The sequence below is a fragment of the Canis aureus genome, chromosome 35 (assembly GCF_053574225.1).
Source record: "Canis aureus isolate CA01 chromosome 35, VMU_Caureus_v.1.0, whole genome shotgun sequence".
Lineage (NCBI taxonomy): Eukaryota > Metazoa > Chordata > Mammalia > Carnivora > Canidae > Canis > Canis aureus.
Genome location: NC_135645.1, coordinates 24,337,056 through 24,350,355, shown reverse-complemented (window position 1 = coordinate 24,350,355; position 13,300 = coordinate 24,337,056). Strand labels below are relative to the sequence as shown.

The following is a 13,300-nucleotide window of genomic DNA, read 5'->3' as shown; positions in this document are numbered from 1 at the left end:
GTTGCTCAAGAATTTTGAAAAGCTCAATGTAAGGAGCACGCACTATACACCCCTTCCTTGTGGTTCACATCCTCTGAAGGGGGAGATTGGGGACCACAGCAGGACAGGCTTCATTAATCTTGACAAGCCCTCCAACCCCTCTTCCCATGAGGTGGTAGCCTGGGTCCGACGAATACTTCGGGTGAAGACGGCGCACGGTGGCACGCTGGATCCCAAGGTGGCCGGCTGTTCACTCGTGTGCATAGAACGAGCCACCGCTTGGTGAAGCCTCAAGAGTGCAGGCCAAGAGTATGTGGGCATTGTCCGGCTACACAGTGCTATTGAAGGGGGGACCCAACTTTCGAGGGCCCTAGAAACTCTGACAGGTGCCTTATTCCAGCGACCCCCACTCATTGCTGCAGTAAAGAGGCAACTCCGAGTGCGGACCGTATATGAGAGCAAGATGATCGAGTATGATCCTGATGGAAGATTAGGAATCTTTTGGGTGAGTTGTGAGCCCGGTACCTATATTCGGACGCTGTGTGTGCACGTTGGTTTGTTACTGGGAGTTGGCGGTCAGATGCAAGAACTTCGGAGGGTTCGTTCTGGAGTCATGAGTGAAAAGGACCACATGCATGACGTGCTTGATGCCCAGTGGCTGTATGACAGCCGCAAGGATGAGAGTTACCTGCTGCGAGTTGTTTACCCTTTGGAAAAGCTGTTGACTTCTCATAAAAGGCTGGTTATGAAAGACATTTTCATGAATGCAGTCTGCTATGCGGCAAAGATCATGCTCCCGGGCGTTCTCCGATATGAGGATGGCATCGAGGTCAACGAGGAGATCCTCGTCATCACCACCAAAGGAGAAGCAGTCTGCATGGCCATTGCATTAATGACCACAGCAGTGATATCTACCTGTGACCATGGTATCGTAGCCAAGATCAAGAGGGTAATCATGGAGAGAGACACGTGTCCTCGGAAGTGGGGTTTAGGTCCAAAGGCAAGTCAGAAGAGGCTGATGATCAAGCAGGGCCTTCTGGATAAGCACGGCAAGCCCACAGGTAGCACACCTGCCACCTGGATGCAGGAGTATGTGGACTACAGCGACCCTGCAAGGAAAGAGGCAGTAGCCAAGGCAGGAACAGCTCCATAGGAAGTCACCGAGGTGGTAAAATCCCCCAAAGTGGCTGCCGAAGTGGTGAAAGCCCCGAAGCAGAAGCGAGACAGTGAGAGTGATGAGATGTCCTTGCAGCTGCTCAAGAAGGAGAAGAAGAAGAAGGCCAAAGCTGCTGTGGAGAGTGTGAATGAGCCCACAGACAGGGACAGTGACAGCGCCAAGAAGAAGAAAGGAGGAGAAGGAAGAAAGAAGAAAGAAGAAGAAAAAGAAAAGTGGAAGTGGTTTTGGAGTAGCGGATGCCAGCTCTGGCACTGTGCCCCATCGGGAGGAGAAATTAAAGCCTTACTGAGAAAAGGTGACTCTTTTGTTCTTGAGGGAACGGAACGCAGGTCCCAGGAAGCATGGAGAGTTCTGGGGCACCTCAGCTGCTCCCTGAGAACTCGGTGAGGAGTCTTGCTGGGAGAAGGTTGTACTTTTTACTTAATAAGTCTACTTAAAAAAAAAAAAAAAAGATTCATTTTCCTCATCTGTAAAAGGGGGAGAATGACTCCCTTCCAGGATTTGTTCTGAGGTTAGAGATCAAAGATGTGGTCCCCAGAGAGCCTAGTACACTATGACTCAACGTGGCCTTATTATACCTGGAACTTTCTCCTCGTTTCTCATCTTGTTAATGGGGGGCTCAGGTGCTTGCATTGACACAGAGGGCAGGATGGGTACAGTTGAAGAGTAATTGCAGTTAAAGCCAGGATAAAGAGTATCAAGTAGTTAAGCCCTTCAGGGGGAAATATTAAAAAAATGTTTTTTTGGGGCAGCTCGGGTGGCTCAGCGGTTTAGCACCACCTTTAGCCCAGGGCCTGATCCTGGAGGCCCAGGATCGAGTCCCACGTGGGGCTCCCTGCATGGAGTCTGCTTCTCTCTCTGCCTGTGTCTCTGCCATTCTCTCTGTGTCTCTCATGAATAAATGAATAAAATCTTTTTTAAAAATGTTTTTTAAAATATTTTGTTTTTAAGTGGTCTGCGTCCAACATGGGGCTCGGCCTCACAACCCTGAGATCCAAGAGTCACACACTCCACTACTGAGCCAGCTAGGCGCCCCACTAATTTTTTCTTAAATGAGAACCTATGCCTTGGGTCACAGAATGCACAGGGTTTTTTCTTCCAACAGGAATTGTTTTCTTTGGTCACAGTGGAAACAGCTTTGGTGCTGAGCACACTCTTCTGTGATGCACGTCAGGGAACTGGGTAGTCACTGCTCTGAAAGCAGTGCCTGCAGCACACTTTGTCTTTGGTGCTTTGTTGTCTGGGACCCCAGCTGGTGAGCTCAGAGTGAAGGGATCCAGTTCCACAGGCCAGAGCCTGCCTCACAGTGTGGGAGAGAGAGCTATAAGGCCAGTGGCTGTGGGGTGACAAGTGCATACTTGGTAAAAAAAAAAAAAAAAAAAAAAAAAAAAGCCATGTAGGGTACTATTTCCTGTCTTTGCCAGGAAAATTACATTGGAAGGGGATATAAAGTTCCAAAAGTAGAGCTTGCGTGGTAAGTAAACGCAATTAAAAGTGGGAGCTTCTTCCCTGTAATCAGAGAGCTCTCTTAAGGCTGTTCCCCACAAAGTCACACAGCACAACCAACCGACTGAAAGACATATCTGATAGATCACTAAGTATACACTGTATTTATATTGTGATAAAAACTCTTGCTATTCTTTTTAGGCCTCTCAATGGAAGAGAACATTTTGTACAAACATTCTCATTTCCATTCCCAACCTTAAATTTTTAAATTTTATGTTTAAAATTTTATTGTGGTAAGAACACTTAACATGAGATCTACCCTCTGGGCAGATTTTTAAGTGTGCAATCCGGTAAACTACAAGTGTAGTGCTGTAGAGTAGATCCCTAGAACTCCCTCATCTTGCATAACTGGACTTTTAAACCCATTGATTAGCCACTTCCCGTTTCCCCCTTCTCTCAGGCCCTGGCAACCACCATTCTATTTCTTACTTTTACAGGTTTGACTATTATAGCTAACTCACATAAGTGCAGTCATTCAGTATTTGTCCTTCTGTGTCTAAGTCTCAATTTTTTTAAAGTACCATTTTTTTCCTGATAATATAATACACCATCATTGCAGAAAACTTGGATAAAAAACAAAACAAAACAAAACAAAACAAAAAATCCCACAGCTCAAAGAAAACCTTTCAAAACATTTGGGTATGGTTTAAGGTTGCCCACCTTATGAAATTACCCTACTTCAAGCCCTCTCCTCCTCTCCCTCCTCCCAGATGTTCACGCTCAATGGGCTTCTTTTCCTTCCACATCAGCAAGCTCTTCTGTGGCAGGGCCTCTGAACATATGGGGCTCATCCTGAGGCAGAAGAGTGTTCCCTGTTCCCTAATTAACCCCTCTCACCCTTCAGATTGTATCTTAATCTCTTAATCATCACACCTTCACAATCCTCCCCTGATCCCCCTAGCCACTCCAACACTCATCTGAACATACATAATTTTACCTTGTTATATCCTCTTTATGCACCTTGAATTTTTTTTCCTTTATAGCATTTGACCAAGTTTGTAGGCATATGCCTTATTTGTTCAATGTTCATCTCCCAACATAATCTCCAAGAGGGGTACACTGTGCTTTTTGGGCGCTCCAATTTATCCAAAGCACAAAGTACCATGTCTTACCTATAATAAATGGAATAATATATACAAATTTACCTCATGTCTTTTAGTAGCTTTACAAATCTTTAAGCATATTTTTGATGATTGTTTGAGAGAAAGTTTCAATACATATGTGTTAGTTTCCTGGGGCTACCATAACAAAATACCACAGACTGGATGACATAAACAGCAGAAATTTATTTTCTCACAGTTCTGGAAGTTAAAAGTCTGAGATAAAGGTGTCAACAGGCTTGATTTCTTCCAAGGCTCTCTCCTTGGCTTACAGATGGCTACCTTCTTGCTGTGTCCTCACATGGTATGTCCTCTGTGGGGGCATATCCCTGGCATCTCTTTATGTATCCAAATTTCTTTTTCTTATAAGGGCACAAGTCAGACTGGAGTAGGACCCACTATAATGGTCTAATTTTAACTTAATCTTTAGAGGCCCTGACTCCAAATATAGTCATCTTCTGATGTACTCACATAAGGGTTCAACCTATGAATTTCGGGCAGGAGAACATAATTCAGCAAAAAACAACATACAATGGATGGATCCAAGGAGGGGAATATTTTAAGCCTTCTGACACATATTACCAACAATTTTCTAGGAAGGATGTACATTTGAAGTCCTACCAGCAAGGAAGACTGTGCTTATCTCCTTGCACTTTTGCCAGTGTTGGTACCATTAAGTAACATTTTTTTTTTACCTGAAAGGCAAAAATTGTATATTATTTCATTTTCTTTTTTTAAATAATTTTATTTATTTATTCATGAGAGACACACACAGAGAGAGGCAGTTACACAGGCAGGAGGAGAAGCAGGCTCCATGCAGGGAGCCTGACGTGGGACTCGATCCCAGGACTCCAGGATCACGCCCTGTGTCGAAGGCAGTTGCCAAACCACTGAGCCACCCGGGGATCCCCATATTATTTCATTTTCCGTAGTTTTTGACTGCTAATAAGCATAAAGAATTTTTACCCATTAGTATTTCTTTTTCTTTCATTCATTATGTATTTATTCATCATATTTTTTAATTAAGATTTTATTTTTATGTAATCTCTACGAGGGATACTATGAAGAGGGAACTCAAGGGGCAGAAACTCACAGGCGATGTCTAGGCTAACAATATAAAGTAGGAAATCAGATTAGAGCTACAAATTGAAGCCTGAGGATGAGATACTTTGGGAGACAGTGTAATGTGAGAAAGGAAAGGAAGGGAAGGAAGACTGGTTTAGAACTTGGAGGAAGTCCGGTAGATATGAGCAGCTAGAAGGAGGGAGAAGTGAGCAAAAATGTCTAAAACACAGTGGCAGGAAGATGGCCCTTGAGGCTGCAGTGGTAGATGGCAAGGGAAGATTGTTTCCAGGGGGGCCACATGGGCTCCTGCACTGAATTCTCCAGAATTATTAAAGGCCAAAAGTGCACAGAATTCGGCAACACTGAGTTCAATATTCTGACCAAAATTGATCTTGGGAGCAAAAGCTAAATTGGAGTGGGTTGGGAAGTGAGAAGAATTAAGAGAATGTTTCTTTCAAGACTGGTTTCTCTGAGCTGTCCCTCCTTTGATTATTTTCCAATTGTGATCTTAACATTGCCGTTATTGTATTATATGACCTCGGCAGTTGCCAGTAGGAGTGTAACATATACTTATTTATTTTCAGGACATCTAGTAAGCATTACTAATGTGTAGCAAATATTTTTAAAGTTTTTTCAGCTTACCATTAATTTTGTTTATATGGCTTGTGATGCAAGTTAGCTTTATTTTTATGTAAATTAATTTTTTCCTTATGACTTTTCCCATTGCTCTTTTGCTTAGAAATTCTTTCTTCATATAGGAATCACATAAATATCCACCTTTGCATTATTTCTTAAACATTTATGGCTTCATTAAAGTTTTTTAAAAATATAATCTTGGAATTTATTTTTACATATCAATTTAAGGCGTGGAATGTTTCATTTCATTATTCTACCCTAATGGTAGAGGATGAACCAAGCTAGTCTTGGGATGTTCTACTTAATGTTTTAAATAATTGGCTCTATTTCATTGTAGAGGAAGGTCCTATTGATCAAAAAGGTAAGATTTCAGTTCAACATGAGATTGTTTAGTTGGTAATGTATGTATATTCAGTCCCTGTGCAGTCTCTTTATATTGCATTTTTTTTAAATTCTATATTCCCAGTTTCCTGTGTTTCCCAGAATCCCATCATCCAACAGCCATCCCAGAAGGCATTCTCATGAGGGCCAGGGATTTCAATGCCATTCCCACATCCCGGATTACAGAAAATTCTCAGCAGACGAGTCACGCAACGAGCCGCTGGAATCAAAAAGAAGATCCCATTCCAAAATTCAAGCATTTCCAGAGTCTTTTGAGCAGCAATTGTGCTTTAGAACCAAACGCTCTGCATCTTTGGTATGTAACAGAATTGTTGAATATTTAACCACTTTAAAAAGGGAAACCCAATGGATTCTTCCTCCCCAACTTTGAGGAGAACAAATCTAACTTCTTCATTTACAGCTTAGTGATAAGGTCTTTGACAAATGACAGTTTTAGATAGCCCAGGTGTGTATACATTTTTAAATTATTTTTATTGGAGACCCCAGGTGTAGGAAGAATTCCTGGAGGGCCAGAGGCAGGATATTTTTGTTACCGAAGTCCTCTGTTTTTTTTTTTTTTTTTTTTTTGAGACAATTAGAAATAATTGTGACTTGTTTTTCTTTCACTATTTGAAGAAGGGGGAAAACTACCCAACTGTTCCTATCCTTTCGCATTTAATCCAGCAGCAAATAGTGTATGATGGTAGCATGTTCCCTTGTACTTCTAAAAAACATGCAAAAGGAATTATCCAACTGTCTAGTAAGTATTGAGGAGTAGGAGCTGTCCAGGCATTTAGAATGGCCTGTGGGAGTCTAAGTAAAGCACAAAGGAGAGCAAAGGAGAGGACAGGCATGGAACGGGGGAAGAATAGAAACTCCACTGATGATGCCAAACTCAATACATAAAGTAATAAACTAGAGACGGATTAATTGGGGGATAGTTTTCAACTCTACAACATGTTCACTGAGTGTCCTTGAACAAAATAACTTCTTTGTTCTGGGTTTTTGTTTTTTTGTTCTATTTTGCAAAACAGGAATAATCATGCGGCTCTGCCATGTAGTGGGCAGAACAATAACTGACCAGGTGTATTGCCACCTGCTTCTTGAGCTGTGCTCTGTGAATGTACAGAGGAGGACATGTGGCTGCTTCCTGCCTCATTGCACATCTGAACACAACACCTTCTGCTTAGCAGTGACTGCTGTTGGGACTGTCACCATGCATCTTTGCCTCATAGGTGGCACGTCACTTTTATCAGAGAGTGACTCTGTATGATTCCCCTTCAGTAGAGGAATAAAGAAGGAAGAATAGAAAGCAGCTGTCACTTATCATTTCTAAATCTTATTAAAAGTTACTGTTTTATCTTTTTCCTTATATCGTTTTTTTAAAAATATGGTTTCAGGGGATGCCTGGGAGGCTCAGCAGTTGACCTCTGCCTTTGGCTTAGGATGTGATCCATGTCCTGGGATCGAGTTCCACATCAGGCTTCCCACAGAGAGCCTGCTTCTTCCTCTGCCTCTGTCCGCCTCTCTCTGTGTGTCTCTCATGAATAAATAAATGACATCTTAAAAAGTATGGTTTCAGACTTAGAATGGTAGCGAGAATAGTATAAAAAATACACTTCATTTAGATTTCCTCCAAGTTAATATGGTATATTTACTTATATCCTCTCTCCCCTTCCAAGCCCCGAGACAAGGGCAGGAAAACATTCTGTTACAGAAACATGGTATAGTAATTAAACTCAGGAAATTAACACCAATACAATACTTTTATAACTAAGTATTGACCTCATTCATATTTTGCCAGTTGTTCCAATAATATTTTCTATAGTGAACTTCCAGATTATGTAATGCTGCTCATTTTCACATCCCTCTAATTGATATTTATTCTGTAAACAGTTCCTCAGTCTTTCCATGTCTTTCATGATACTGACCTCTGAAGAATACAGGCCAGTTATCTTTTAGAATGATGCCTAGCTTGGGTTTATCTGGTATTTCCTCATGACTAGATTTAGATTATGAACTTTCAGCAGGAATATAGCAGGAGTGCAAGAATTCTTGTTTTAAAATTACATGTTCAGGGATCCCTGGGTGGCGCAGTGGTTTGGCGCCTGCCTTTGGCCCAGGGCGCGATCCTGGAGACCCGGGATCGAATCCCACATCGGGCTCCCGGTGCATGGAGCCTGCTTCTCCCTCTGCCTGTGTCTCTGCCTCTCTCTCTCTCACTGTGTGACCATCATAAAAAAAAAAATTAAAAAAATTACATGTTCAAGTCATTAATTATATTAATTTGGGAGACATAGCTGCCTTGAGTTTTTTCTGGAGCAAGTTATGGGATAAATGTATTTTGAAAAAAATTTTAATCTGAACTGTTCTTTTTCTGAGGTTCTCAGAAAAAATTTCACATAACAACACATCTTATGGAACAGCTTATATGATGCCATTTGCTAATATTGTAAGCCCTAACAGTGTGTAAACATGAAATCATTTCTCTTATTTAAAGAGATACTCACCACCTCATCCCTAAAATATCAAATATGTTTGCTAATATTTCCTTTCTTTTTTTTAAGATTTTATTTATTTATTCATGAGATAGAGAGAGAGAGGCAGAGACACAAGCAGAGGGAGAATCAGGCTCCATGCATGGGTGGGACTCAATCCCAGATCTCCAGGATCAGGCCCTGGGCTGAAGGCGGCACTAAACCATTGAGCCACCCGGGCTACCCTAATACTTCCTTTCTCAAGCTCTTCCTTTTGAGTGCCGAGGCAATCAAGATAGCATTTTCAATTTTTTGACTCAAGAATTCTTTTCACAGTTACATATAGTAGCTAGAAACCTGCTAGGAATTTATAAAATCATTAATTTTTTTCTTATTACATATATAAACTATAGGATAAATAATTTTATTAAATATTTTATTTTAAAAAAAATAAAAAAATAAATAAATATTTTATTTTATATCAATTTTAAAGAGCTTTTTATAAAGCTTATCCTAATGTAAAATTAAAAATTTAGAACATACATACACTTTAAAACTTGTTCTTACTTAGAGACTGACATAGTTTTCTAAAGCTAACTACACTGAAAAGTATATTTTTATCAGCAAATCTAAAACTGATTTATATTTTGGTTGGGGACCAAATGTTAAGTAATATGTAGATTAAAATTTCATATCTTTTAGCATCAAAAGGATCCAGAAGCTAATTTTGTGATCTGATCATGACCAACAACATTAAATTCTTTCATTTTGGTATTGAAAACCTCAATTGTCTTATTTTGAGAATTTTTATGTTTTATTTCTTTTTTTCTTTTTGAAGATTTTATTTATTTATTCATGAGAGACACAGAGAGATGCAGAGACATAGGCAGAGGGACAAGCAGGATCCCCATGGGGAGCCCAATATGGGACTTGATCCCAGGACTCCAGGATCACGACCCGAGCCAAAGGCAGATGCTCAACCACTAAGCCACCCAGATGCCCCTACATTTTGTTTCTAAATAATGAAATAATTAAAAAAAAGATTTCAGTTCACTATTTACAATCATTTTTCAAATAGTCTTTATTCCCAATAAGGGAAAAGCCATTACTTTGTTTTGAGAAGGATCATCACTATTTTTTCTCTCTTTTATACCATTCTTATAAGCATTAGAGATATTCATGCCTGCTACATATGAACTTTGATCAGACCGCTGGATCTAATACAACTGCTAGGTCTAATGAAAATAATCTGGAAACACATTTACAGAATGAGCACAATCTTTAAGTTTCTCTTAGCTTTCATCTCAGCATCATCATTTGTTTTGCTTTGTGACTCTGGCCCCTATAGATAGAAATGAAGCCATTTAGGTATAAAAAAATTTAGCACTGAGGAGTAGCTGACACCACCGTAGTAAACAGACACCCTCATAACTCGGCCTGCAGGGTTGAGTCGTGATCTTGCTCATCTCACTGCCACTCATCACAGTGTATGTTCACTTGATAGACACTCAGGCATTGCCCAGTGTTTCCAGTTCCAACAGAGGAGGGGGAGAGTGATGGTGTTATTTGTTATAGGAGTGTAAGTAGGTGCCTACTTACATATTTATCAATGCCATTCTTTGGTTGGTAATTCCTTTGAGAGACACTCTTTGACCATGGAAACTAAAGAAGGCTTCCCCGTTCCCACCATACATCCCTATCACCTCACCCTGTTTGCTCATTATCAGTGCACTAATCACTATCTGTGATGTTCTTATTTCCTCTTAGGCTTAGTGATGGTCTGTCAGTGTCCACCAAGGTGAAATATCGAAAAGTAGAGTTTCTTTAGTTTGTGCTGTACCAGCTGGGGAATGTGGTTGGATGTCATTCCTCAACACTTCATTCTTCACATAGTCCTCACATTAAAACTTAGTGCAAACTCTACTGTTAATGTAATTTAAAGAAGTAGACACTGGGGGGTTAGAATCATTCCAAGTATGATTCGCTTGCCATGTTCCTTTTCAGAAAGCACCAAGACACTATTAATTATATCACATTGTGAAATCACATCCCTCTATATGTCAGAGTTGTGTATGGGTGGAGTTTCCCCCATAGACTGTTGCTGACACCCCAAGGCCCCATCCCTTTTATTTATAACTAAAGCTTTTAGCAACACCCTTGGCCTTCTGCTAATTTATTATGAGAAACTACGATGTGGAAGTCTACTAAGTGACCAGGGATTTTTTCATTTCTGATAGGATAAATGTGGCACGTCAGTTGTTGGCACATTTCTACCCTTTTCTGACCTTTGTCTTTCAGGGACCGGAGAGCAGAAGGGAGAGAAATGAAAGGGAATGCCTGAGGATGGAGATAAGATCTCAAAAGAAAGTAGAGGAAAAAAGCAGCTCTAGGAAGGAAGAACACGGAGAAGCATGCATGCCCCCCTTGTTTGAAAAAGAGTCCAAATAATATTTTGTTTCCACATCATTTCTACAGATTCTACTGTGTTTTTTGGGTTTCAGAACACCAGGCCAGGGGGTGGTAGCTGTGAACAAGTGTCCTCAGATGCTGAGTGACCACTGGGTGGGGGGTGGGGAGTGTGATCTGCTGTGTTGTCTTTTTATGGGAATAAGGAGAAGAAAAGGTATTTTAACAGAATAAGTGATTCTTAAAAATGTAAAGAAAGATATTGAAAGAACCACCCACCCATCTTCAGTAACTCTTCTTCCACATTAACCTTGCAAATAATTTAAAATAAAAGTCATTGGTGTCACTCTAAGTTTACTTCTTTATCAGATGTAATTATGTAAGTATGTCTAACGCCATCATTTAATGAGACCTGATAATTAGCATGCCAAGCACTATGCTGAGTTCTTTAATGCCTTACCTAAAAGAATCCTCCCTAGTCTGAAGTGGGACCTATTCCTCCCCCTTGCTAGTTGAGGAAATGGGAATTTAGACACGTCCCGGAGCCCATCAGTGAGGTGTCAAGAGTTAGGGCCGGAGCCCAGTTCATTCTGGCTCATGTTCCTAACCTGAGGCAGGATCTTCATTTCCTTTTAGCACTGGCTCCTGACTTGGTGCGTGTGTGTGATGTGCATGGAATGAGTGGATGTGAGTGAGAAAATCAGGAGCTGGGAGCAGCTTATGATTTTGATTACACGGGTGGAGACTGATTTTCTGAGGTCAGCTTTATGCTCTGGGCTTTAACTTTATGAGACCATATTCTTATTTATTTATTTTGTTTTATATTGAGACATAACTGACATAGAGCATTATATTAGCTTCAGGTGTACAGCATAATAATTTGATATTTTTAATATGTGGTGAAATTATCACCACAATACGTCTGGTTAACATCCACGAATGTGCATAGTTACACGATTTTTTTCTCGTAATACGAACATTTAAGATTTACTATCTTAGCAACCTGCAAACATACAATAGATTGTTACTAATTATAGTCACCATGTTTACCTTATATCCCACGACTTATTTAAAATATAGAGAATGCTTCATGAATTTGTGTGTCATCCTTGCACAGGGGCCATGCTCATCTCTGTATCATTCCAATTTTAGTATATGCGTTGCTAAAGTGAATGTTTCCTTTTTCCCCCTTAATTTTCAGCTTTATTGAGGTATAATTGACAAATAAACTGATATATTTTAAGTTGTACAAACATGATGATTTGACATATGTATGCTTTGTGAAATGGTTACTGTAATTGGGTTAAATAACACATTGAGGCCATGTGCTATCACTATTTTTCTTCCCTAGAAGAAAAGATACTATAACTTTCCCTATTTATCCTATTTTTATACTGAAGTATAACTGACATTTAACATTATATTAGTTTCAGGTGTACAACATAATGATTTTATTTTTGTATACTTTGTGAAATGATCACCAAAGTCTCATTAACATCCATCACGACACATAGTCATAAAATCTTCTTTTTCTTATGATGAGAAAAAATTTTCCCCTTAAAAAAACCCCAGTTTTATTATGGTATCATTGATATCCTAAAACTGCACAAATTTAATGTGCACAATTTGATGAGTTTGGACATACATATGCGCCCATGGAACCATCACCACCAATCCTCAGTTCCTCTTCTTTACTCCTCAGGAATGCTCAGAAGCATGGCATATCTTAATTACTTTTACAATTCATACAAGTCCTCTCTTTTTTAAATTTTTATTTATCTATGATAGTCACACAGAGAGGGATAGAGAGAGAGAGAGGCAGAGACACAGGCAGAGGGAGAAGCAGGCTCCATGCACCGGGAGCCCGACGTGGGATTCGATCCCGGGTCTCCAGGATCGCGCCCTGGGCCAAAGGCAGGTGCCAAACCGCTGCGTCACCCAGGGATCCCAAGTCCTCTCTTCTTAATATGGATCCCTTTTTTCCCCCAAGTAGGCTCTACGGCCAGCATAGAGCTGGGGCTTGAACTTACTACCCTGAGATCAAGACCTGAGTTGAGATCAAGAGTTGGATACTTAACTGACTGAGCCACTCAGGCACCCCAGTATGGATCCCTTTTTGAAATTACTTGAGGCAAAATTAGTATCTTTGAGAAAGTTTTCCTCATAGTCAGGTATGATGAGAGCTTTTAAGATCTACTCTCTTAGCAACTTTCAAATATGAAACACAATACTATTGACTGTAGTCATCATGCTGTACATTACATCCCTATGACTATTTTATAACTGGGAGTTTGCACCTCTTAATGTCCTTCACCCATTCCACTCACTCCTTTAGCCCCCGCTCCTCTCAGGCAACAACCAGTCAGTTCCCTGTATCTAGGAGTTTTGTTTTATTTGCTCATTTGTTTGTTTTTACATGTAAGTAAAATCATATGGTATTTGTCTTTCTCTGTCTCACCTATTATTCATTTAGCATAAGGCCCTCAAGGTCCATTCATATTGTTGCAAATGGCAAGATTTCATTGTTTTGCAGCTGAATAAGTATCCATTCATCTATCAATGGACACTTGGGC

The 13,300-nt window shown here is 40.2% G+C and overlaps 1 protein-coding gene, 1 non-coding gene and 1 pseudogene across 5 annotated transcripts in view; 2 read left to right on the top strand and 1 right to left on the bottom strand.

The window, feature by feature from the left end:
* Positions 1-11,079, top strand: part of LNP1 (leukemia NUP98 fusion partner 1) — a 42,319-nt gene extending 31,240 nt beyond the window's left edge. For all 4 annotated transcript variants that reach the window (XM_077883789.1, XM_077883791.1, XM_077883790.1 and 1 more), the window contains 2 exons: positions 5,930-6,160; positions 10,620-11,079. In XM_077883789.1, the coding sequence (XP_077739915.1) occupies positions 5,930-6,160; positions 10,620-10,769 (381 nt within the window). In that variant the 3' untranslated portion in view covers positions 10,770-11,079. The remainder of the gene's footprint in view (positions 1-5,929; positions 6,161-10,619) is intronic.
* Positions 26-2,084, top strand: LOC144305155 (H/ACA ribonucleoprotein complex subunit DKC1 pseudogene; annotated as a pseudogene).
* A 720-nt stretch (positions 11,080-11,799) lies between the features above and the next one.
* LOC144305646 (U6 spliceosomal RNA) lies at positions 11,800-11,903 on the bottom strand. The gene has a single exon (XR_013372664.1). It is a non-coding gene; the product is annotated as a U6 spliceosomal RNA (small nuclear RNA).
* Positions 11,904-13,300: the final 1,397 nt, after the last annotated feature.